The 26,664-nt window shown below is 48.6% G+C and overlaps 1 protein-coding gene across 2 annotated transcripts in view; it reads right to left on the bottom strand.

Annotated features, from left to right (window-relative positions):
* COBL (cordon-bleu WH2 repeat protein) overlaps positions 1–26,664 on the bottom strand; it is a 261,810-nt gene that overhangs the window by 142,243 nt on the left and 92,903 nt on the right. For both annotated transcript variants that reach the window (XM_032874994.1, XM_032874993.1), the window contains exons 2-6: positions 21,613–21,816; positions 9,092–9,302; positions 6,977–7,205; positions 4,246–4,290; positions 343–440 (exon numbers count right to left, since the gene is read on the bottom strand). In XM_032874994.1, coding sequence (XP_032730885.1) covers positions 343–440; positions 4,246–4,290; positions 6,977–7,205; positions 9,092–9,302; positions 21,613–21,816 — 787 coding nt within the window. The remainder of the gene's footprint in view (positions 1–342; positions 441–4,245; positions 4,291–6,976; positions 7,206–9,091; positions 9,303–21,612; positions 21,817–26,664) is intronic.

Raw genomic sequence — 26,664 nt, 5'->3', positions numbered from 1 at the left:
CACCTGAGCTGCCGGGAAGCCGCAGCTTCACATCTGGCACCGCGCATGTGCAGGAAGCGAGCTGCAGCGTTACACCAGACACTACGCATGCGCCGGCCCAGTGGCGCTCAGAGCTTGGTACCCTATAGGCGAGCACAGCACTGCCCCCCACACCCTGCGGCTTTAGGAATCAAGGGTGGAAACAGGCCAGCCGCTTCAGTGCCTGTGGATAAGCTCCCTCTCCCCCAGAGAAATGAACAGTCCTAACAGTATTTAGAAAGATTCCAAGATAGGGTGAATACAGACATCCCAAGCAACTATTTTTCTGAAACGCAGAATCCTACGTGTATTTTAGTCCATTACCTTACTACTGCTTCTTTTATTAACCTTGAAAAATCCCAGAATTTTTTTCTTCTCTTTATCTGTCTCATCATGGCCAAGCGAGGATTTTCTAAAAGTTTCTGGGGGAGAAGAAAAAAAGAAAGACTGTTATTGTCTGCACATGAAATGAGGTTAAACAGAATCTCAACAAACGAACCCTCCACTATTAAACTTCCAGATTTTCCAAGACGGTAAAATGGCAACCATGTCTGTCAAAGCATTCCGAGCCACCTCAAAGCCTCCAGTCCCCTCTGTGAACTCGCTGAAGGTTCTTACAATCTTCAGTGAGTTGGGTGGCGTTTTTCTCAGGGTGGGATTGAACCCTGAATGTGAACAAAAAAAACCCAAGAAATCAAAAAGTTCTAGGGTAGGACCGTCCGGTAGAAAAAATAAAATGAACCACACATGGAATTGTACATTCTCCAACAGGCGCAATTTTAGCGATGTGTTCTGTGTAATCCAACATAACCAAAACATTATCATTCCATCACACAATCCGTAGAAAAATGATGAATGAGATGTTTTAAATTCATTTTGGTATTGAGTCTTTGAAATGCAGTGCGCAGGTCACACAGCACAACTGGGTTTGGACTGGCCACACTCCAGGTGCCCACGAGCCACACGTGGCTTGTGACTCTCGGGCCGACAGCACAGCCCCAAGGACCAGGAGGTCTGTGTAAAACACCTGCTTTAAGAATTGTAAGTCTGGGGTGAAAACACTAACTAAAATAAATCAGCAGCTTTCTGTTGAAGAGCCCCACTCATGTCCAGACTATGGAACGGCAGCCGTGGTTAACCTAGGCGGTGTCAAAATAATCCCATGCATCACAGGAATCCAGGATTCACACTTCCAGATTTGCCTTCTTCGACCTCAACCAGAATGTTGTCCTTCTTGATCACATTCTCTAGGGCCCGTTTTTCTTTCTTCTGTTGTTTTGTTATTCTTGAACCCCAAGTCTTCTTTCCTCTCTCTTCCTTACCAGAAGTTAAGAGCTGGAATGAGCCCCATCGTGTTCTGGATGGGGACACTGAAGCTCAAACTCGTCGGGCAGCTGACAACATTGCAAGGGTGTGGAGGGGCCTGCCACATCCGTATCACTGAGAACCTGGGCCCACTCTAGATCTCTGACTCTGAGCGGGGCCCAGCACCCTGTGTGTTCACCAGTCTCCCCCCAGCCAACACCACCCTGCGTGTGAACGCAGCCTAGGGGCTCCCTTGAGAACTGGCAGAGCAGAGGTTAGGGGCCTGACTTGTTCAGACTGCTTTGCCACTCCAAGCCTGTTTCCTCCTGTGCAGAGAGGGTAACTAGCCTGGGATCCAGGGCGCCCCGCCATTTCTGGTTGCCATAATTCACTGGCTTGCTGACACTCCAAAGGCCACTCCAGGATTTTATCATGAACTCATCCAGGGCTTCTCTTCCAAGGCACACAGAGATGGCAAGAGGGGAAACATTTAGGTGTTCCTAAGGGACAAAAAAATGAATCTCCCCAGTCCACTGCCAACCGCTGGGGAGTCAACTTGTCAATGCACAGGTGGAAAAGTCTGGACTGGGATTGTACACGTCTGCTGTCCAAACAGCAACCCAAACAAGGCATACATGTCAGGTAACTTCCTTATCTGCTGGCCTAGAATTTCATACTCGAGTTAGAGAACATACACGGAAGTCAGCATGTTAGTAACAAATGCATTAACACACATCTACCCAACACAGTAAAACCCAAACACCTCTATTCCTTAAATCACTGTGTGAGTGGCAAAGGCTCAGATCTTAGACAGCCAAGGCTCTTGGTTACGTGCAGGCGGCCCCACCTGGACTACTGGGCCTTCCACACCACACAGCATCCAAACCAGTGAGCGGGGCAGCTCCAATCATGAGGCACGTGTGCACACACATCCACGTATGCACACAGATCTCACAGCTGATCCCACTGAAACCCTCCACACGAAGCACAGAGCTGTGAAAAGTAATAGAGACTACGCCACAGAGTCAAACTACGTGTAGGGAAACAACAGCAAGTGCTAATATGTGTATTCATAGCTGATCCTGTTTCTAGAATTGAGTGACAGGTGGCATGGATATAGTAAAACACGTGACATTGTAGCGCCCAGTGGGTGAATGAGAGAGAGAGAGACTTGTTATTGGCACCTAGGCAATGACACTGACCACAGAAACGTCAGACTGATCAGAAAACTGTCACAGAATTGAACCTCTCTTCTTCTCTCCTTAAACAGGGACAGAGGCTGGTCACTAGCCCACGGGACTGGGCGCTCAGGGACAGCCCTGGTGCCAGAGCCTCCCTGTGGTGGCGCGACAGGTGTTCTGCAGGCGTTTCTCTCTGGAGGAAGCAGGGGCCCCAGGCAGATGGTGTGAGGGGCAAGGGCGAGGGACTGGAGATTGTGTACTGATAGGGGCCTTCTGTGAGGCCTCCAGGACCCCACAGACATGCAGAAGGGCTGGTGTGCGGGCAGAGCAAGAGCACTTGCTGGTCCCTGGTGTTTCCATCAGACAAAGGGGCGGCAGGTGCAGGCCACACGTCAGGCCAGTAACTCTTCATGGATACACAGCCAGGCTGGGAGGACACACACCCGGCCTAGAACCTGGGGCTCCAGACACACAATCTGAGTACAAAAATATTTCCTTCAGTTTACTCCCATGTGCTTGAAGTTAAATAGCAACCAAAGTGTAGGGGACAACATGCTCCATCTCTAAAAGGGACCTACTCTTGAAGTACAGACGTGATCTGCAGAATAAGGATGAACTGAACGGCGCAGGGGGAGGCAAGGTGTGCAGCGTCCTGAATACCAGCGAGTCCAAACCCCTCACCTTTGCAGAGGAGAAAATGGAAGGTCAGAGCTGTTGAGTGGCTAGAGCACACTCACAAGCAAGTCAAGGCCAGAGGAGACCCAGGCCGGCATGGGCATCCTTCACACAGGGAAACCTCCGAGTTCCGGTCCCCAACATGGGCCGTGGGCCACAGGGGTCTCGACCGGCAGTCTCTGCTGCTGTCTGCCCACGGCCCCAAGTCAAACCAGTCCATACCAAAGAAGGCTTCACGTACATGACTTCCCTGCTCAAAACAACTACCACTCATGGTGCTTCTTAAAAGGGAATCCTTCTGTTTGCAACATTCATCTAGACGGTGTGATGGGGTCCGTAACAGACGAGAGCTATGGTCAGACGCAACACGCATGGACTGTGGTTGCAGACCAATGCCCACTTTTGTGCCGTTCATCTCTTTTATGTAAGAGACAAATACTGATCGGGATTTTAATGAACTTTCTGGAGACAGTGTGTGTGTGTACACATGCAGTCCAAGAAGGTCAGAGGAATCCCACTATATAATACGTGTGACTATATATATCTATGCATGTGTGCGTGTATATGTAAATGTGTGTATTTGTGTTTGCCTGTCAAGTGTATGATAAGTAAGTGTCAGAGTAAATGCAAAAGCTGGGCTCACCATATATATACTTGTCTATGGCCGAAAAGATTGCATTTCAGTCTAGACTGCCCCAAAGTCTGCAGCAGACAGAATGGACACCAAGGGCAGGTGAGCACAGGTGAGCACAGGCAGAAGGGAAAACTGTGTGTCTGTGGCATGTGCCATTTCCACTGCGCCCTAAAATTCCATGTTCCAAAGGGACCCATTTTCTACCCCAGCCGCCTTCATCTACACCGCAAATTCTCACACGAGGGACATTCTCTCAGGCAACCTGGAGTCAAGAAACCAAACCAAAGCCTCACGTCAGCTGACGAGATGCCCCTAGAAGGGCTGCGCGGCACAGCACACTCCTTCAGACCCTGCACGCGAGCGTCACTTCCATGCATCGTCCTAGCCCAGAGCCATGCAAAGCCCAGGCGGACCGGAATGGGCTCACTGTACCTTGAGAGCTCAGGGAGGGCTCCGACTGAGTTTTGGTCAGAAGAACTGGAAGAAGCAGGCAATGAGAGAGTGAGCACAAGCTTCCGAGGGCAGCAGCACATGACCATGGCCATGGTCCCTCAGCAAGCCTCACAAGGGGGTTGTCTGGGCCCCCACAGGAGAGGCCAAGGGTCCTGGCCTTGGATCTCCCTGGAGCCTGCAGATGCCAGGCTGCCAAGCTCTCCTGTGGAAGCAGGTGGCAGCAAAGCCTTCTGCTGTTCCAAGCTGCCACCATCAAGACTTCTGGAGGAGGCGGGACCCTGCCTGGTGACACATCTCCCCCAGCCCTGGCCCTTGTCCCTTGGAGCAGCTGCTGGCTGCAGAGGGGCTGTAATCCAATAGGGGCCACAAGGACAGGGCTCCCTATAGGCATCTTCTGGACTGTTCTCCTTTCATCTCAAATACTTGACTGCCGGTAGGGATAAAGGCATTTGGCAGTGATGAGTATCAAAGGCTTCATGGCCGGCGTGGCGCGTGGCCTAGTTCAGTCCAGAGGAAAGGGCTGCTGGCCGCTGGGCTGGAGCCGGTCACCTACCATGCTGGCTGTTGTGCCTTTCTTTTCCGGGGAGGGTACTGGGGTCCCAGACAGAAGGGTCCCTCAGAGGGCACCCAAGGCAGTGACAGGCACTCAGGGCTCAGGTGCTACCAAATATGACAGCTACCAAATATGGCTGCACCTGTGTGTCCTTCCCTGTGTGGGGGTGGAAAGACGGAGCCCCAGCCCGACAGAGGTCCCCTCCCTGAACACCTCCGCTCTGTGTTCTGGACCACCACAAGCTTCCTGGGATCCATGTTGCTTGGGGCGCCAGATTTTATAGGACTTTTCCCAGGGAACAGGTTTCACATCTACATTTTGAGATATATCTGAGAATTGACCTGTGACAGAAATAGTTGTTTGTAAGGCTTTTTTCTTTCACAGGCTTGTGTTGAGAAGCTTTTCCCCCCCTCCCTCCCCTCCCCTTTCCTTTCTTTTTTTCCCCTTCCCCCCCCCCTCCCTCCCTCCCTCCCTTCCTTCCTTCCTCTTTCTTTTCTTGTTCTTCCTTTCTCTTTCTTTCCTTTCTCTCTCTCTTCTTTCTTTCTTTCCTTCCTTCCTCTTTCTTCCCTCTTTCTTCTCCTTCCTTCCTTCCCCCCTTCCTCCCTCTTGCTAAATGAAGTCTGTGTGTCTAAAGAGGCACAGAAACCACATTTATAGAGGGCTTATAGAACCAGGCAGACATACTAGCTATATCCAGGCCTGTGTAGCAGATGCTGGGAATAATCTTGTCTGAGTTTTAAAAAGATGCCACATAAGGCACAAGATGCATTGCTCTCAAATATCAGAGCACCTTTTTTGAAATGAGACAGGGGTCCAGAACCTCTAGAGGACTGGGGGAAGGAGAGGAGGCTCAACGATGATCATTGATTTTTGCGACAAAATTGGTAATAAGTGGGGCTCCTGGATGGCTCAGTTGGTTAAGGATCTACATGCTCAGCGGGGAGCCTGCTTCTCCCTCTCCCTCTGCTGTTCTCCCCTGCTCATGCACATGCCCTCTCTCTCTGCAGTAAATAAATAAAATCTTAAAAAAAAAAACTGGTAATAAGAGATTTTCTTGGAGGAATTTGAAACGAACTATAGAAAAACATGAACAAATGGAATATATTTCAACAACCCAACCTATTCTGTATTTGTGGAATAAATAAAAGACCACAGATATTAAATGAGCCTCGTGAAAACAAGGCACATTTATGAAGTTCACTTTAATAATGCTTAGGTCAAGGAATATTCATTTATTTTTTTGTCTACTCATTCATTTATTTAGTTCGGTCTGACAGCTGTTTCCAAACAGTCCGCCCTTTGGGTCAATCAGGGATCTGTGCTCACACACACACCAGTCTCTGTGCCAACACCTCTCGAGTGGCCACTCGCCCCAGCGGCTCTGGGCCCTCAGGTCAAGTACCAAGTTCACACGAGAAGTCAGTAGTTTCTGGCATCAGTGGTGAGGAAGCCCAAAACAGCATCGTAAGCTGTGTTCAGGGACTGATCTCCTGATCTCTAATTCAGGCAGTTTTAGAGAAAGAGCTAAATGTGTTTTGTCACTGTTTTGTGTGTGTGTGTGTGTGTGTGGTGTTGTTTTGTTTTGTTTTTTTTTAAATAAGTATTTTATTTATTTATTTGAGGGAGAGAGAGATAGCATGAGCAGGGGGAGAAGCAGAAGGACAAGCAGACTCCCTGCTGAGCAGGGAGCCAGACCCGGGACTCGATCCCAGGACCCCGAGATTGTGACCTGAGCCGCAGGCAGACGCTTAACCGACCGAACCACCCAGGGACTCCTTTGCTACTGGTTTTGATGACGAGCAATGTCTGAGACTTGGGGGCAGTTCCTGGCAACTGAATAAGAAATCCAAGAGAAGATGGTTCACGTGCTACAGCTGCTTCTTCACTTACCCCGCCGAGCTCACAGGAGACAGGGTGATGCTCAGAACATGGTCAGGACGGTGGGGGAGGGAGAGGCATAATTACAATTGAGGGGAGTGGGGACAAACCAAATTTATTTTCTGCCCACTTCAACTGTGCTTTGGACAACACTTGGGTTGCCTAAAAATTCAGGTACCCATTGTCTCTGCTGGGCACCTCGAGCACTCACGGGCAGTTATGTCTGCTTCCCGCCTGTGCTCTTACGGGGCAGGTGTCAAAGACGCAAGGTGGCCTCACCTCGTTTGTTGTCCCATGCGTAGAGCTCCTTTATCCCCAGCTCGTTGAGGGACTTGGAAAGTTCCAGCTCCTCCCCGGCAATATTGTCCCTGAGGAGAACCACGTGCTCTGGACTGACTTCACACTTCGCACAGATGACGGGCAGAATGTTCTGGAGTGGCACTTCAGGGCTCACACGCACAACGGCCTTTTGGGTTCGCAGGTAATTCACTACCAAGCGCACAGATTTCTGGAAGGACACCCCGGACAAAAGAATTCTGTAAGTGTGTGTTCCCACATGGCCTCACCCTCTGCTTGTGGGCTCAAAATGACCACGGCAACGTTTTGTGCAAAACTCTTTGTGCAAAACTCAGTGGGTTGTGGGGGAACTGCCATACTGAAAAGTGCAGGATAAACACCCGGCATAATACACTTCCTCAGAATCTCTCACTGAGGAGCTAACAGCTAAAAACACGGGGGAACGGACATGGTGAGGGGTCTGGGCTTATCATCGAACACATACGCCGCCTTTCCAGGATCCCAAACAGACCCGAACACGAGGTGCTCACATAGATTTTGTGAAGGAAGATAGTTTCAAAGTGTCATGAACGATTCAATCTAAAGAAAACCCCTAAAAAAACCAAGATACCAAAGTTTTAGTTAAGCAGCCAAAAGACTCACATAAATATATTAATATCTATGTAAATATATATAGTGTATATATGTCTGCGTAAACACATATATATGTATATTACACGCACATATATTTAAGCTGGAAAAAAATAACAGACAGACAACATATGCGTATAATAGCCATATAATGATGAGCACCATAATCAGAAAAAAAAAATCAGTTTGACTAAACCTGATGCCAACTGTCTATTGATAAACTGGCCCATCAAAAAAAAAATTAGTATGCTGAAGTTTGAGGCAGTCAACTTTTTCCTGGCCTTTACTGACACGGCATCATCTGAGAATGCCGGAGAGGGGTCACAGCAAGTGTGGGCTGAACAGAATCTCACTGAGGTGGATCCACACCCCATTCCAGAGTAGAAATGCCACCAGTTAAAATTTATTAAGCCCCCAAACATAAAAATTGATAGAAGATGAACTATTGGCCAAACTGCCATTTTTAGAAGCGGAAAAATTTAGTAAATATTCTCAAGAATCTAAAAGCTTTTATTTATCTTTTTAAAAATATTTTATTTATTTATTTGACAGAGAGAGACACAGCAAGAGAGGGAACACAAGCAGAGGGAGTGGGAGAGGGAAAGCAGGCTTCCCGCTAAGCAGGGAGCCTAATGGGCTTGATCCCAGGATGCTGGGATCACGACCCGAGCTGATGGCAGATGCTTAATGACTGAGACACCCAGGCGCCCCAAGAATCTAAAAGCTTTTAACTGGAGCTCGAAGATCCACAGCAAAGGCTTATGAAAAAGTACCATCAGGAGCTGGAGTTCATTTTAATCAAAAGTCAAAAGCCTGAGTTACATCTCTATCTAAGATACGCTCCAAGTGCAATGAGGAAACATTTCCCACGTCAGTTTCTCAAAAGGGACAACTCCTGTTACTTCTCTCTCTAGGAAGAAGTTCAGATCTTCCCCATTCCCCATGGCTTCCTCGGACAGGAAGACCTCCAGAATGGAAGGAGAATGGCTGTAACTAGTTCAACAAGGTAGTGGCTGGTTACCTCTGGTTATTTAAAGTTGAATTAATTAACATTAGATACAATTAAAGGCTCAGTTTCTCAATCACACTAGCTGCACTGTACCTGCTTAACAGCCTCATGCGGCCAGGGGTGACCCCTTTGGAAAGTTCAGAATGATAAACCATCTCTTTCTGTGTAGAAGGTTCCAAAGGCTACCTCTGCTCTAGACTGATTCCTCTTCTATAATATCCAAAGGAGCAAAGATACAACCATTGAATATTACTGAAATCGGCTAATTTCCATCTTCTGAAAGAAGCTCAGTTTAGAGTCTAATTTTGGCTAGCAGGGAGGTAGACATTTCAACAGCTGTATGCTGTACACACATGTTACTCAGATAAGAGGGGTTCCACCAGCCCCCCATCTCAGCTCCTCGGCCACAAGTGTCTCATATGCCCTCAGATACAAAGGGTCCCCCTCTTCCTACTGACCTCAGGTACCTTGGGTGGAGCAGGCTTCACCTTCTCTTCGGGAACTTTCTCTTTGAGAAATACAGTGTGCACATTCAGGGTCCCAACTAAAGTATTTGGCTTAAAACTCAAAGGCTGTTGGGTTTCGGAAGACCGGATCTCGAGGGCGTGGTGGGATGGGTTCAGGTGGTTCTGGAGACAGAGCTCAACCAGTAGGTCCATCATCGCATGGCTGGAAAAGGGAAACAGATCACATTAATTAGGAATGTTTTTGCCCTCCCCCTTCAGTCAAGCTGAGTAAGGGTCAAACCCACGCACCAGTAGGTGAACGAGCAAACTGGTCATGCATATGACAGGCAACCAGAGCTCATGGATCCCTGGTGCAGGACTGGACAGCGTTTCCCAACATCTCCAACACTAGTCAACAAAATGCCTGGAAGAGCAACCATCAGAGCTGGGACAAGAGTTGTCTGTAGTTATGTTCATAGCCATGTTGACTGGAGTCCTAGAAGGTTAATCAGCACACATGATACTACTACTAAAGACTAAATTTTTAATGATTCAGCAATATAATGGCTCTTAAAAAGTGAAAAATTTAAAAAGATTTTATTTATTTATTTGAGAGGGAGAGAGAGAGACAGAGAGAGCGGGGGAGAGGGATGGGGGAGAGGGAGTCCCAAGGAGACTCCATGTTAAGCACAGAGGCCAACTTGGAGCTTGATCTCACGACCCTGAGATCATGACCTGAGCTAAAACCAAGAGTCGGTCGCTCAGCCAACTAAGCCACCCAGGTGTCCCCAGACTGAAAATTTTAAGTTGAAGACGATAGCTAAAAAAAAGTATGCCTTTTTAAAGACAAAAACCCCCAAACAAAAAAACAAAACCCGAGGAAAATGACCTTGCTTGGGTGTCAAAACTTGTCCTCATGCTCCCCGTCACAGGGAATTGCTTACTGAGGGAGGAGCGTAACAATTCAGATCACTCTGAAGAATATCTTTTGCTTCTTTTATATCTCCCTGGCAGAAGGTTTTTATATTTAAAGCTGATCCCTCTTTCCTAAATTTCCCAAGCAGTGAAGCCTACACCTCTCACAAAAGCATAGGTCTTTCCTGTGATCTATTTCTTAAACAGGAACTGAAATGACAACTATTTAAGGTCATAGTTATGCTTTCCAGGTGCCTGGGGATGCAGGTGTGCAGATCACGGACTCGCAGTTCTTCTGTAAACACACAAGTGACAACTGTCCTGCTGCAGCCTGGGCACCTGACACTCACCTCGAGGGCTGTGGGCTGCTGGGGGTAGTGGCTCCAGACAGGAGAAGCACAGTCAGAGTCCCAAGCCAGAGAGATTCCCCAAAGTACCCTACTTTTCATTCAACTGCTACAGTTTGAAATTAATCTCAGATTGATAGAAAACAACTCAGCACTTCTGCGAGGTCTGGGGACTCTGATGGGGCGTTTGTGGGGCCAAGGCAGTGCCCACGGTCTCAAGGGCTCCAGCACACATGGCCATACCGGCTAATAACACTGGGAGGACTATAAACTTTGAATCCCTCAACTCAGGGTGGGGTGGGGGGGGGCAGAAATCATCTTTATCCCAACCACAAGCTTAATGCAATGCAACAAACAAGCTCTAAGATGTGAGGTCATTCCTCTGAGGAGCCTCAGTAGAGAAAACAGACTTCTAACGATGCTAAGATGACTTCGTGTGTATCCATGAAGCCACTCATGTGCCTCCCTTCTGCGCCACCTAGTCTGAGAGGCGAGGTCTCTGGGAAAAGGCAGAGCAGGCTTGGGACCCTGGTGCATCTGAGGCTCGCTGCTTTCCTGTCTCTGTCTCCACCCACATTCGGCTGCTGCCTCCAGCCACAGTCGGCTTGCACTGGGTAAACACACCCAAATAAACTGTCAAATGGGTATTTGAGTTAATCTTAGACAGGAAACCACAAAGAACACAAAAGCTACTCATGTTACTTTCTGTTCATTTAATACACTAATTGGTAACACATTTGAAACATCAAATTAGAGACTCAGAAAGAGAGGGGCCAGCTCCAGGGGAGGGCGCAAGTTTCTCCATCACGGAGAACAACCCTGGCTCGCCATCACGGAAGCCAGTAGTTACTGAATGTGCCAGCATACTGAGGTACCCATTTTCTGGCCCAAATAATGGGGTACCCAAATTTCTGTGTGTCTGGTGGATTTCCCCCCAACTCGCCTGATCCTTTCTGGCTTTCTCTACTTCATTTAATGCATGATGAGTTTCTTCCAGTGACAGTCGCAGCAGTTCGAAGTGGAAGTAGTTTCTGAACAAAATGTTTGGGGTGGGGAGGCGGGAGGGGAGGCACAAGGCAAAGTTCCCAAGCAGAAGATTCTATGTGCTGGGGGACTATCTCCTCAAATTTACTATTAAAGAAAAAAAAAAAAACTAACAAAATAAAACCCCATAAGAGCATGATCATAAAACCCAACACCAGATGCCTGGCCCGGCCATGATATGTGCTTAAAGTGTATGAAGAACTCAGAGGCCATTACGCATTCAACTTAGACAAGCAAATCGGACATCATCCTTTCCCAGTGGTAGGAACCCCAGCCAGGACAGAGGGGTTCTCATAGTGAAGTAAGGAAGTTTGGGGCTGAGGAGAGCTCAGGTTTTGGCAGTTGTCTTGCTCCCCTTCAGGCCACCTGCATCTGGGACTCCCAGAGGGGCACAGCGTCCTGACGGGACCGAACTTGGGTTGCACTTGAGAAGCTGGATACCCACCAGTCCAAACACGAGGACCTGGGTCCAAAAGCACGAGCTCATCTTCCAACACTTCCTGCAGGGTCGGCCACTTTGTGTGAACCTGCCCCAGGCTCATTTAAACCACCACCGGATTTACTACTTTTCCACTACAGGCTTTTAAGGATCACGCCCATGGAAAATGAGGTGGGAGGCGGGGCTGGCCTTTATAGCCTCTGAAAAGAGGGTGGGAGGTGGGCTGGCCCACCCCAGTTAATCTGCTTTCTTGGCTGGCATTTAAAATACCGTATTCCCAGGAGTACGCCAGTTCTTCCAAAGCTTCTTTGATGCCCCTGGAAAAATTTACCCACAAAGAGAGAGGAAAGGCAAAGCACAATGGCAGTGCCCCAAAATGGAGAGAGGTGCCACCTGTATGGATGGCAGAGGTCAGCAGCGTCTCTAACTGGGTGTCAACGTGCACCCTCCACAGGGTCTCAGTGGGTCCCTATGCCCCCAGGCCACAGGAAAGAACTTTCCAGAGAGTGGAAGACGTTGCCTGCTACACACCCACACTCTCATCCCCTCCTGAGCCTGACCGCTCCTCACCTCGCACCTGCCCGTGGAAGCAGCGGCACATGCCTCAGATCTGCAGGTCTGCACACACCAGTTCTGCTGAGGTTCCCATGGTGGCAGGGTGGTTCAGTGAAGGCACCTGAGGGGAGCTTCCTGGGACAGAGTCCAAGCACCACCACCCCCCGCTTCTCAGACCTGCCTCCCATGCCTCAGTTTCCTTATTGGTGAGGGTATACAGACAGTGTCCACCTGCTAGAGACTTAAATGAATGAACACTTGAAAGGCAGCGAGCATAGCGCCAGGCATGTGGTAAGTGTGATGTGTTTGCGAAATACGTGAGTTCATTTGTTCCATTTTTTCTGTGTGGGGAGTCTGCGTGGTGAGATGTTTTACCTGGCTAAGAGCAGAGCATCCCCTGTCTGTATGTGGCTAAACCAACCCCCTCCAGCAAATACCAACGTAGCCCACACGCTTGAAATAACATCCTTGAGACACTATACCATCAAATTCCCCCAATCTTACAATGAAAGAAAACAAGGCAACTAGACACCCTCCAGAATGTCAAAGAAGAATCAGGTGTATTAAAGAAGTTGACCAGACCATCCCTGCTAAGAACCTAACCCCCCCCACCCCCCCGGTTGACTGTATCTGGAGATGGGGCTTCTAAGGACGTAATTATGGTTACATGAGTCACAAGGGCACTGATAGGATGGGATTAGTGTCCTTACAAGAAGAGACCCAGAGATCTTGTTCTGTGCACCCAAAGAAAAGGGGTCACATGAGCACATGGAATGATGGCGGCTGCCTATGAGCCAGGAAGACACCCCGGAAGGAAATCTACCCACTGGCACCTCGACCTTGGACTTCCAGCCTCCAGAGCTGTGAGAAACCATGTCCGTTGTGAAAGCCCCCAGTCTGTGGTATTTTAAGGAAGCCTGAATACGACAAAAATAACCAACCTTTGCAGGCTTTCTCTCTCTCTCTCTGATCCCAAGTAATAAAGAGGAATGACCACTCAAAACCACGTTGGTAGGGGTTAAGGGGGTCATGAGGCAGATCTCTGGGGCTTTCTCTCCGAATTTCTCCTCAATATCCTTTTCCCCTCCAGACTCTTCAATCTGTTGTTCCCCAAAATGTCTCTTAAGTGCTCAGAATATAGGGGTACAATTTATTGGTATTTGTGGTGATCTCTATTTTTAAGTTTAAAAGTACATAATTTTTTCCTACATCTTTCTTAAAAAAATAAAAAACAACACTATGACTGTCCAAATGTGTATAGACATCACGAAGCATTTTGGCAGGAGACTGTGGCTTTGATAAGAAAAAGCTGTTCCTTTTTCCTGTGCGTTGTTCTTTTTCTTTCTTTTTTTTTTTTTTTTTTTTTTAAATCCTCACGGAGAGCTTGGCAGAGTGATGGTCAGCCTGTGCCTGCACCCCTGCCCCAAATACAGAGGTGCTCGGGACTCAAGGAAGTGAGCAAGCTCTTGGGGACCACATGGCTGGGCAGGGAAGTCAGGGAGGGCACGTCCCATTTCCGTCAAGCTGGGCCAGGTGACACGTCACCCTCTCTAGGACGCACTTCTAGCTGAACTGCAAAGCCTGTCTTCATTTTGGAGCTGCAACCTTGACACATTCCTACACCCTCTCCCTGCCATCGTGCCAGCATGACCCTGGGCTCCCTCTCAGGGACCGTGTGCTCATCCTGGTACATCTAGCAGAGCCCTGTGGGACCATGCCCTGCAGCTGGGATTCTCAAAGATTAACTAATCTGAAAGTTTGGGCGTGGTCAAAGTCCAATTGCTGGGCCTCTCCTCAAGGTTTCTGAGCCATTAAGACTGGTCTGTGAATTTGCATTTCTACCAAGTTCCCGGGGATGCAGTCGCTGTTGGTCAGGGACCTCGCTTTGAAAACTAGTTTACTCCTCGTACTCATGAAATGAGCATTTCATACATTGATTAGATAAATGGGTCCCTCGATGCTGAGTTTCCATGTTACATTAAGGTAGCTAGTTACGGGGGTGCCTGGGTGGATCAATCAGTTAAGTGTCTGACTCTTGGTTTCGGCTCAAGTCAGGACCTTAGGGTCATGAGATCTAGCCCCTCATAGGCTCTGTGCTCAGCAGGGATTCTGGTTATCCCTCTCCCTCTGCTCCCTCCCCTGCTCTTTCTCTCTCTCTCTCTCTCTCTATGGGATAAATAATAAAAATCTTAAAAAAAACAAAGGTACGTACTTCTGGACATGATGTTAAAATGAACACACTTAATTTGCATGTTTAGTCCTTAGTTTTTTTTTTACGTGGAACCAAGACCCATCAGTGGCCCCAAGCTGTAAGGCAAAATCTGGCTACCGAGTCAGAGCAAGTCCTGGGAGAAAGTGGAGTCTCGCAGCTTTGTGTGGACCAGAGAGGCACCATACAGCATGATGTAAGCAGGGCCCTCCGAGAGGTGGCGCCTATGGACGAAGTCAGGGACAAAGGAACACACAGGCAGAAAGACCCGAAGGACGATGGAGAGACTAGGAGATGGGGGAAGCCACAGGCAGAGAAGTCTGTGGGTCAGAGACAGAGCTCTAGGCTCAAAGCTAGAGTCACAGACAAGAATCTGTCTTAGGGAAGTCTAAGCCGGGCTGTCAAGTGAGGCTGGAGGGAAGCAGACAGCTGCAAAATGACCAGGGTACCTTCATCCCACATAAAAGTCAGAAGCCCAGTCATCAGGATGACAGCATCCAGTCCCCCAATCCTGATGGCTTGCCCTCATAAAACCCAAATGCCTCTTGGGTCCAGACAGCCACCACAGTCTGCAAGAGTTCTCCGTACATGATCTAGCGAGAGACTGGAGTCTCTCTTAACTGGAGAGACGTGCCTTCCCTAAGGCATTCAGCTTTTCAAACTGCTCAGAAAATAATGACAGTTGGAGCATCTTGACCTAGAGAGAAACGTGCTGAGGCTGGGAGCCTGGCTGTCTTCCTGGCCACGTGTGATGTCATGAGCTGTTACCTGGACAGGTGAGGACAGGTGATATCAACATGGGGTGCACACTGGGCAGACAGATTCCTACCACGGTAACTTGTGCTCTCGCTTAACTTCGACCCCACCATCTTTGACCTGCACCTTCAGAGTCTGGAGCCTCCTGTGTCCAGGTCACATTCAAGCAGACCTTGGTTGTGTGCTTCTCACTTGGCTGAGCCAATGTGCCCTTTTGGGGGTTCTGGCACACAGCTCAACTATCTTTAAAGTTAGGTTAGTGGTTTATTTTAAATGTGAATGTGATATTTGGATGCTATTCTTTTTCTAAAGATTTATTTATTTTAGAGAAGGGGGGGAGGGCAGGAGAGGGAGAGAGAATCGCAAGCCTACTTCCTGCTGAGCGTGGATCCCCACATAGGGCTTGATCTCCTGACTGTGAGATCACGACCTGAGACAAAGTCAAGAGTTGGATACTTAACCAACTGAGCCACCCATGAGCCCCTGACACTATTTTTGATAGAAGACCACAGTCCCCTATATTTGAGGAAAATTAATTCATTTGAGGAAAATTAATGTTCTGACGGGTCAGTTTCTCCTTATGACTTGCCTGGCACTGGAACAGAGCCTTGTGTCCCTTATGGCGTGCGTAATTTTGTTTGATTGAGACCCGGGGAAATCGGGATGGCCCACAGCACACAGCCACCACCCAGTCCAGGCCCTTGTAAATCCTCTTTCTCCATTCATGCTCCAATAGCACTGAATTCCCCATTTTTTGCACAAAGAAATGTCTTGCAAATGAGAATTATTTCCTTCTGCTGCTCTCTGGGATGTCTTCCTTCCAGTTGCTTCAGAAAAGTTAGGTGTTCGGTATGTATTTTGCTCGATGAATAAATGACTATTTTCTTTCTCTTTCTTCCTCCTTCCTTTCCTTTCCTTTCCTCTCCTTCCTTCCCCTCATTTCCCTCCATCCCTTCCTTTCTTTCTTCCTCTTCATTCCTCTCTTCCTGCCCCTCCTCATTTCCCTCCCTTCCCCTCCCTTCCTTCCCTGTCTTCCTTCCCTTTCTTCCTTCCTTTTCATCTTTTCTTTTCCTTCCCCTCCCCTTCCTCCCTCCCCCTTCCTTCTTCCTTCCTTCCTTTTTTCTCTTTCTTTCGTTCTCTCTCTGTCTGTCTCACTTTCTTTCTCTCCCTCCCTCCCTCCCTTCCTTTCTTTCATAGATATTAGGATCCACAAAACAAGAGCTCCCATCTCTATGACTAGTATCACACCAAATCCCAACCAGTAACGGCACCTGCTGTGAGCTATTACATAGTGCGTTTAGCAAAGAACACAGCTTTTCACAGGAGCAGCGCACAGTTTATAACCTGTGGTCGCCCCATCACCATGTGATTTGCTCACAGCACAGATGATCAGGAAGAAAATCCAGTAGCACCTGGAGTCTGATGATCACAGTCTGCACGTGACAGACATTCTATCATTGTCTTTGTTCTTGGGTTTTGCCCAAACAAGCAAGCAAACGAAGCCTTCATAGGGCAGAATCATTTCAGGGAGGCAGTTCCTAGAAGCAGCGAGCTAAGACCCGGATGGTCAAACACGTTCCCGGGGCTGATGGGAAGGGGATCCAATGAGACCCACTTCTAGCGGCAGTGACCACAGCGGGCTGTGTGTCCTGGAATGTTCTCTGAGAGGACTTCAGGGCAGTGAAACTCCTCTCTGAGGAACTACCGTGGTGGACACATATCCTTCTATGTGTGTCCAAACCCAAAGCACACACAACATTTTGAGTGGATCCTGGTGTCACCGACAGACTCTGGGGGATGACGATATGTCTGTGCAGGTTCACTGATTGTAAGGGGCACCTTACACACACTGACACACACATCCTCCGCTGGGGGATGCTGATAATGGGGGAGATTGTGGGTTGGGAGGAAGGTATGTGGGAAGTCTCTGTACTTTCCTCTCATTTTTGCTAGGAAACTAAGAATGTTCTAAAAAAAAATGAGCTCTTCTAAAAAAAGATATTCTTCAAACAAAAATGTAAATCAAACGAAACCAAAGCAACTTGTCAGCCAGTTATTTCCAGAACAGTCTTCTCCTGGCCAACTCCCCAGCACCAGAAATGTCTTGTTTAACATCACCTCCTTAACTCGCTGAGTACCAGAGAAGACCAGGCTCCCTTCGGCTCTGGGAGCTTCAATAAGCTTCGCCGACACCTGGAAGGGGAGGGCGGATGAAGGATAGAGCTGCCAGGGGCTCACAGCCTTCCTCCCTTCCAGCGTGGAGCCAGAGAGCTCTCTTCAGAAGGAACCTGCAGATCCAACACCCACATTATGAGAGCCTGGGCTATCTGATAAGCTCCAGGACCTAAAAACTCCTGCACTGTCCTAAGCGTGTCTGTCATGAAGAATCACAAGAATGAATACCGAGGGAGATTTCCTGTATTCTGCAAAGGAAATGTTTGCCTTTTCCTGCCCCAGCCCCTTGGGCATGCATACCAACTTGGACCTGACTACTTTATCACAGCAAAAGACACAGCCCCAACACTCTAGAGACTGACACACTTTATGAAGCTCTCTTTTGCCTAAGGGCATTGTCTTTTCAAAGACCTTCTCTTTAAGTGTGTCTCAACCCATGTGATGGAGTTGGTGGCCTCATTCGACCATTCCCATGTGGCGCTGGTAACGCCATTCCTAATCCTATGCCAGAGCACTTCCCTTAAGAACGGCCCAGAATATGGGGGCCCCTTGGGGGGCTCAATCGGACTCCTGATTTTGGCTAGATGGTGATCTCAGGCTCGTGAGGTCGAGCTCTGCGCTGGGCTCTGTGCTCTGTGCTCAGTGGGGAGTTGGCTTGAGTTTCTCTCATTCCCTCTGTACTTACCTGTTGCACTCTCCCTCTCTCTCTAAGGTAAATAAATGAATCTTAAAAAAAAAAAAGGCCCAAAACGCAGATTCTCAGGTCCTAATCTCTGTAAGAACAGACTGGAACTTATAAGTTTCCAAATCCCAAGGACACTTTAAAAAAGAAAAAAAAAAATCAGTCCTATGCAGAATGCAATCCTCAGACGGCGATTACTAACGTTTCCTCTCGGAGAATGTTTCATATAAGGAAAAAGCACGGGTAAGGGGCTGATTATAAATGATCAGACGCTTGCTTGTCTCATAAAAAGCTGGGCACGTTCTCTAATAAAACAGAAGAGATAAACTACATTGATTAGCAATTAGCAGATCTATTTTAAGCAAGGGTCGGGGACTGGACTTCAGCTGGCTCTGGTATTATTAAAGAGTATGACACATGAAACCAAATCCCTCAGCAAGCGGCTGCTGAATCAGCACCAGCCACGACGCCAACGTCCCAGTGAAGGCAGCTCCGGGGCAGCAGCTCTGACTCACTTAACCCTGCAGGAAGCCTGGGAGGAGGGATTAGAATTTACTGCTGGAGAAGAGGAAAGTGTTTCAATGCTGGATCTTTAAGAAGCTGCACGTTTTCTCATTACTACATGGTCACCTTACAGAGTGGTAGCTTCTACTTTGTAAAGAAAAAAGGAAAATTAAAAAGATGGAATGTAAGAAAGTGTTCCGTTTGGAAATGGTTTTCAGGGTAATTGTCGTACTTGTCAGGAAAGCATTCTATCTCTGCATGCGTTTGGAGAACTGGGCCCAGGTATGAGCGCATCGAGATGGGACCCACAAGGCCATTTCTTTACAAAATATGTAACTAGTCTGATAGTGACAGTGGTTTCACAGGTGTGCACTGAGCTATAGACTAGTCAGGAAGGACGCACTTAACATGTACTAATCATATCTCAATAAAACAGCATTTTTCAGTTTAATTAAAAATTGGGTTGGGGGTGCCTGGGGGCTCAGTGGGTTAAGCCTCTGCCTTCAGCTCAGGTCATGATCCCAGGGTCCTGGGATCGAGCCCCACATCGGGCTCCCAGCTCAGCGGGGAGCCTGCTTCTCCCTCTGCCTCTGCCCCTCCCTCGGCTCGTGCACATACTCTCTCAAAAAAAATAAATAAAATCTTTGAAAAAATTGGGTTGAAAATATAGGAATGTTGACTAAACAGTCACTGGTCAAACTTCATGGACCTCTTAGTTTGCCAGCCTATAGAAACATGGCATGATTTTCAAGGTAAGGTTCGGTGGGAAAAGCATCCTTAGGACAAGGACCACTCTGTGAAGCAAAGAGACCAGAAACTCTCTGTCACTTGCATTTCGCAAACCCTGGAAGCTTTGCCTATAGAAACTGCCAGAGCCACTGGCTTCTGGGGGCCGCAAGGCTGCAGGCGGGGGGCCGGCCCTCGTGGATATAGCATAGACCAACTTCAGCTGCTTCCACCAGTGCCCTGCAGCTGGGACCCCGGCTACAGAAGGGGCTCCTGAGGGGAAAGCCCCACACTGGGCAGGTGGGTGGTTCCACCCTGGGAAACGGGCCAGCATCACCTAGTGTGGGAGGAGATGCTGTACCCGACAACCAGCCCTGACCCCAGCTATGTACTGAGGCTGGCAGCAAGCATCTGCCACAGGTTTGCGTAGCCCGTGGAGAGATTTGTAAGACATACATACCTCTTTGAACATCAAGTTGCCACCGTGAAACTTCATGACAAAGTTTAAATAGCATAACATTTCAGGGAGAATTCAAATCCTGATATTTTTAAATGAAGCGGCGGGGGGTGAGAGGTTGGGGGAACCAGGTGGTGGGTATTGGAGAGGGCACAGATTGCATGGAGCACTGGGTGTGGTGCAAAAACAAGGAATACTGTTATGCTTGGGAAAAAAAAAAAAAAAAAGCTTCATAGAATGGTGGTTACGAAAGTATAAACCCTGCAGCCATCCTACCAGGGTAGAATCTGGCCCTGCTTCTTACCAAGACAGAGAACTTTGACAAGTTCTTTAACCTCTGAAGGGCTCGCTTTCCTCATCTATAAAATGAGTATAAGCTCATAGGGGCTTCAGAGAGTCAGTACTATAATGTATCTGGAACACTGTAAGTATTATGTAAGATTTTTATTAAATAAAACTGTTGAAAATAAAAAAAAAAAAAGCCTTCCATTGTTCTCCTCATCACAACCACCAAAATAAAATAAAAGCATGACGGTGATGTGATTTCCACCTTTATCCATTTTTAAAAATATTGGAGCAAACTGCTTTTTAAGAGTGAAATACACCTGGGGCGCCTGGGTGGCTCAGTCGTTAAGCATCTGCCTTCAGCTCAGGTCCTGATCCCAGGGTCCTGGGATCGAGCCCCATATCGGGCTCCCTGCTCGGCAGGAAGCCTGCTTCTTCCCCTCTAAAGTACCCCCTGCTTGTGTTCTCTCTCTCTGTTAAACAAATAAATAACATCTTTTAAAAAAAAAGAGTGAAATACATCTGATCATAACTTATTCTTATTTTCTAAGATATACGACCTCTATTCGCTCCTGCCTCAGAATTAGACAAACTATATTTTTACGCTGCCAAGTTTCCACAGTTGATCACTCCATCATACTCTATCCTAAAAACTATATAAATGCTGAGATTTAATTTTTTCGTTTCCTGTGAATCTGTGAAAATGTGTTCTTACAGATAGAAGTATCAGGAACAACAGCTGTAGCACAAAACCGATCAAACAACATGATGACGTATCTTGAAATCAGAAATTCTATTGGTAATAAAGTTCTTAATACTATGATCACAGGAGGCTTTGCCAATGTTTCCAGGGCGGCTGATGTGGGAAGAGGAAGGGGTATGTGACCTTGACCTCAGGCACGTTCCCGGGTGGGTCAGGTTGAGAAGGGAATCCAGTGGGCATCTCAGGGCTGGAAACTGGTTGGGCTGGAGCTCAGCCGTCAGTGCAGACGTGCTGTGGAAGCTGCATTTGGAAAACTGACCTCTGACTGCGTCTACACCTCTGTGGGCCAGCCTGTCAGCGGACAGGGGCAGGGTCACATCGGGAGGCTTCCCCAGCTGCATCACTTCATGCCAAGGAGGCTGGCGCAAACCCCCGGGGGCTGGCCACCTACTTGGAGATGCGTATGGACCTGTGACCCCTGCTCCTTCCCCCCAGCTCACCCTCCAGCAGGACTAAGCTGCGCAGTCCTCGCTCCCTTGGGATTATGGTGAGTCGAGGAGGGGCGGCGTAGCCAACGGTCATCCAGGTAAGCCACTCTGGACCCAGCTCCGTATCCCAGGGTCCCAGGTCTGCCTGACGGGGGAGTGAGCACAACCCCGCACAGTCCACTTTTCAGTTCTCCCTGGACCTGAGACTGGACGGCAGTGAGCTCTCCGCAAGGTGCCCGCACCCTTACCTGCCACTGACCACACTCTTCTTCTCCAGCCCGCTGGGCAGAACCACGGTGACCGCCACCATGCTGTTCCTCAAGTTCTCCTTCACGTGCAGCAGGTTCTGCGGCGGGCTGGGGGACACGTCCCGGGGAGGCTTCTGTTCGCTGTGCACATTCGCCGTGGTGGGCTTTCCAGGAGGAGGGGGGGCGCGAGCCTTCATCTTCCTCCTTCAACAGTGACAGCACAGAAGGACTGGATGAGACAACAGCTTCCAACTATGACCTTAACGCCATCACCTCTGAGCGTCCAGCAGCTTTCCAGGACTTTCCCTCGTGACAAGCCATTTTTTTAAACCATTTCTCCCTCCTCAGAACAGCCTTCTGAGGTATACAACCCCTTTTAAAATCGACGCATCGGCACACTCTTCAACACTAACAGAAAGGGGACAACTAAGAAAAACAGGTGAAGCGTGCTGGAGAGGAAAGGATCAGCTGAGAAATGGATTCCCCCCAGGCAGTGGCACGGTCACAACCTGTACAGATCGAGGAGTGGGCTGGTGTAGCAGAGTTTGCGTGCACCAGCCCTTTCTGAGCCACTGAGTGGGTTAAAAAAAAAAAATCACACCAAATTAACGTGGACTCCCCCAGCGGTCTGCCTCACTCGACCTGGCTCCCTGTCCCAGCTGGATCCAGGACCATGACCAGCTGCAGACCTGGAATCCACAGACCCACGATGTTGGGGTTGTTAGGACAGCATCGGGGTGCACTAAATTACCCAGAAAGCCCATCTGACCAACACCCTCCCCCAGGCCCCCCTGCATGTAGGCGGCAGCTGGGCAGCGAGAGACACGAGCGATGGGATCGTCGCCTTATTCCCGGCTATGCTTTGAGTTCTCAGTTCACTTTGCAGGAGATTTGTAAACACCTGGGAACCAGTCACCCACTAGTCACCCACTTGGTCTCCTCCAGATCATTCAGGGCGGCAAAGGACCTTACTTGATACAGGTATTTTATTTTATATACAAGTATGTCTCTGTCTTCACGTATGTGTGTATATATGCACATACAGAGACGCTTATGTGTGCGTAAGGGCCTCATCTTACAGAGACCATAGGTATTGCATAATAGCTAGTATTTACTCAGAGCCAGGGCCTCTGCTAATAATAACCTTAGGACGTTCACCTCACTCAAATGATTTGGCAGCTGAGAAAATTGCACGTCCAAGAGATCTGTAGCTCCCCTGAAGGCCCATGGTTATTGGTGTCGGAGCAGTGATGGAGAGTGGACGTGCCTGACTCCCAGGGGCCGCTCCTGCCCGCTTCGCCCTCCCACCTCCTGCCACAAAGAGCTAACGAGCTTAAACTCTCCTGCAGAGCAATCTTCTTGGGGGCACACTGGCCCAAGGTATCAAGCACGGTAATTCCATTTCTAGAAACTGGTCGCAAAGAAATAACTCCCCAATTATTTCCCCATGGGAAGTTCAAAGGTGCTCAGTACCGCATAATTTACAATGGCAAACAAACATAAAATAATCGAACTGCACGTCAGTAAGAGACCATTTCAATAAACTATGGTACTTCAAAACAATGTTATGCTAGTACTAGTTAAATACACTTTAAAAGTACAGGATTTGATGTACTGAAGTACTTGATTCAGATTTTTCTTTTTTTAGAAAACAAATACTATTTTAGAAAATTCCATTTTTAAGAGAATTATGCATTGTAGTCATAGATCATAGTCTAGAAAGATGCACACAAGAATCTCCAGGATACGTGTCATACCACATTTTGCTATTTTCACTTCTATGCACTTCCTAATTTTTCTATAATATCACCTATAAATGCATTACTTGTAAAATGAAAGAGGTCACTTAAAATTGAGGGGGGAATAGCAAATGGGATTCAGAGCAGGCCACGAGCTCCTGCCATTCATGTCACTGGTTAATGTAAAGACTCAGATCGGAATGACATTCCAGTCTCCTCCTCTACTGGGCTATGTAGACCTAGATTAATTCCCTTTTTTTTTTTCTTGGTGAAAACCTTACATTGGTGTCATAATCGTTAACATTTGTGCCTTCCTCTTATCCCTTACATACTTCCTTCATTTTTAACTTGCAGAAATGAAAGTGAAGTAGTCAGCATATTGCATGGGGAGGGGAGGGCTGTATGTTACCAATTCATTGACCCTCCCGATGACACACTGAGGAGGTACTACAGTTATTCCTGCTTCATAGGAGAGGAGTGTGGACACATCTTGATAAGACTAGAAAACGGCAGAGCTAGCAATAAACCCAAATGATTTCTAGTGCTGCATTCTCCAGCCTGTTATGAAGAACGGATGCCACCCCATTCTACGGATGGGGAAGTCGGGACATGGAGAAGTAGGTTACAGAGTCCTTCACTAGTCAACCCTGGGTCTAGGGCTAGATGCTCAGGTTCCCAGAAGCCCATCTGCTGTTCACATTACCTCCCAAAGGTGCACTCGTTGTGGGAAAAGAAGTGTTTATTTTTTAACATGTTGGGGAAGTGAATACATTTGCTCAGGATGCTCTCTGTTTATTTCTGGATACTAATAAACCTGGCTTGAACTCCTGAGTCGAGCAGGAAGCAGCTCCTGATGCATTTATTCTAGCATTTATTCTATCGGCCAGCCCCACCACAGGAGCGGAAGTGGGAGAGAGGAAGAAGGAATCACCAGCCCCCCCAGTGTTCCCCACATGAACAATCTCCCCAGCTCCCAGCACAGCTCTCATCACGGACACCTGCACACATGCGTCCTCCTACCGTCCAGCCTTGGCCAGTGGATCCTGCTGCCTCCCAGGATGCCCTCACTCCACATGCAGGAGATGAGCTCCGACCACGGGGGCCATGCGTCTTCTCACACCTGACTCTGCGCGGTGCACCCTGACCCCACCCCCACGCAGGACCTACAGCCCCTCAGGCTGCCGGGACATCCGGTGAAGCTTTCTGTTCAGCACAGTGTTACGTGCGTGTGTGCACACGTGTGCATGTGTGTGCATCCCTGCACAGGTGCGTGTGTGCACAGATGCATGCATGCACGCACACGTGTATGTGAACAGGTGTATCTGTGCATGTGTAGGCCCGCACGTGTGCAAGCATGCGCGTGTGTTTATGCAAGCCTGTGCATGTGTGCTCGCGTGCAGGCCTGCCTGTGCGTGCACACTGAAGCTAGCAAACTCAGAAAAAACTGGAACATTTCACAAAACGACATGAATTTCTGGCTCCGGTAAGATCCAGTAAGGCCCTGAATTCCTTCATAGCAAAAACTGGGTGTGTGCCTCGTTTTGGAGTCAGTGACTCAATGCCATCACACACCTGTCCCCTGCAGGGCTGCGGCTAATACCCAAAGCAACGGCACAGCCTGAAAGTCAGGGGACTCCTTTGACCCTCCATCATGAACCCGCCCTCGCTCCTCCCCCACTCACCTGGCAATGGGTCTAACATTCCCTGTTCCTGGAAAACCCACAATCACACCCTCTTGCCTCTCCCACATCGTACACCCTGCCTGGTACGCTTTGCTCTCTTGAAAACACAGCTCAAAAGCACTTCTGAGAAGCCTCTAGATGCTCTGGGCCTGAGGACACCAGGCTGAGAGCAGTGCCCCCTCCTGGCTGCACTCAGGAAGCACATGGGAGGCTTACCAAGCATCCTAGACCCAGAACAGACCCATGGAACGTGCATCACCCGAGAGCTGGTTATGCCATTGGATCGCAACATTTCTCCAGAACAGAGCCTCCTTAGCAGCAAAATCACACAGCGTTTCCATTGCAATTTCTGTATCATTTGATGAAAGCAATGGACAGATTATAAATACATATGTTGATAAATTTGTGACATTGCATTTTTATTTTTCACAGAATAATTATTTTGAAGAGTGCACGTGAGAAATTTCCGTCCACACCAGAAATGGTGCCTGGGGTGTGGATGGAGTCAAAGCCCCACTTCAGAAGCAGTGTGGGTCCGTAAGCACAGAGACCTCACGGGGAGAAAGCCGCTCTATGCCAGCCCAAGACACCGGACACACATACCTGCCCCCACTGCTGGCAACCTCCCCAGATGGCAATCCTGGTGCCCCATGTCTTCAACTTCATTTAACATCTCTGGAAGGCAGCAGATGCTTTAATTTTTTTTAAAGATTTCATTTAATTATTTGAAAGAGGGAGAGAGAGAGAGAGAGAGAGAGAGAGAGCAAGCGCACGAGCGGGGGAGGGGCAGAGGGAGATGGAGAGGCAGACTCCCTGCTGAGCAGGGAGTCAGAAGCAGGACTCAATCCCAGGACCCTGGCTCCATGACCTGAGCTGAAATCAGACGTTTAAATGACAGAGCCCCCAGGCGCCCCAACAGCAGATGCTGTATTAAGACTGTTTATATTCTCCACATTGAGTGTGCTGCCCTTCATATCTACGGGTATTAAGGTAGAGGGGAAATGGGTAATGGGTCATGCCCACCCTAGGGGAAGACAGCATTATGGGCTGCATCCGCTCAGGGTGCCGGAGTGCTGCGGTTTCTCTAAACCACTTTTTCTCACTTGAATCTTTATAATCTAAGGGAGAGGATCTATTGCTCTCATTTTGCTGGTTGGGGAACCCGTGAGTGGGTGGTTCCGAATGAGAGCGTCCCACAACTATTTGGGGATCATCTTTTTCAATGTCGCTGAGAAAGGGGAGGGAAGCAGAAGGTGGTTTTGTGTCTGTTTTGTTCAAGGGAAAGGCCTGGCCATTGCTTGAAAGAGGGCCCGGTTGGGAAGCGGGCCAAGGACCTAATTAACCCATAGCCAGTGGGAATCCCAGATCACCTGTGAGAGCCAGTGTGGGAGAAACTGCGGGAGGGGGGGGGGGGGGGGGGGGAGGGCGCTGGTGGCAGCAGCCAGAGCAGTGAGCATGAACAGTTCTGGAGACAAGCAGCCTGAATGAGGTTAGCCTGTGTGTGTCTGTGTGTGTGTGTGGGGGGGTGCACAGGCAGAGCGACCGTGGGGGAAAGACAGATGGGTCCGCAAGAGCAGGAGGAGGACCCCACGATATTTGGGGTTCCAAGTCTCTGGCTCCAGTACAAGGGT

This window comes from Lontra canadensis, unplaced genomic scaffold (genome assembly GCF_010015895.1).
Source record: "Lontra canadensis isolate GAN:19392208 unplaced genomic scaffold, GSC_riverotter_1.0 scaffold54, whole genome shotgun sequence".
Lineage (NCBI taxonomy): Eukaryota > Metazoa > Chordata > Mammalia > Carnivora > Mustelidae > Lontra > Lontra canadensis.
Note: the sequence above shows the minus strand (reverse complement) of the source record. Positions and strands in the feature narration are given on the sequence as shown.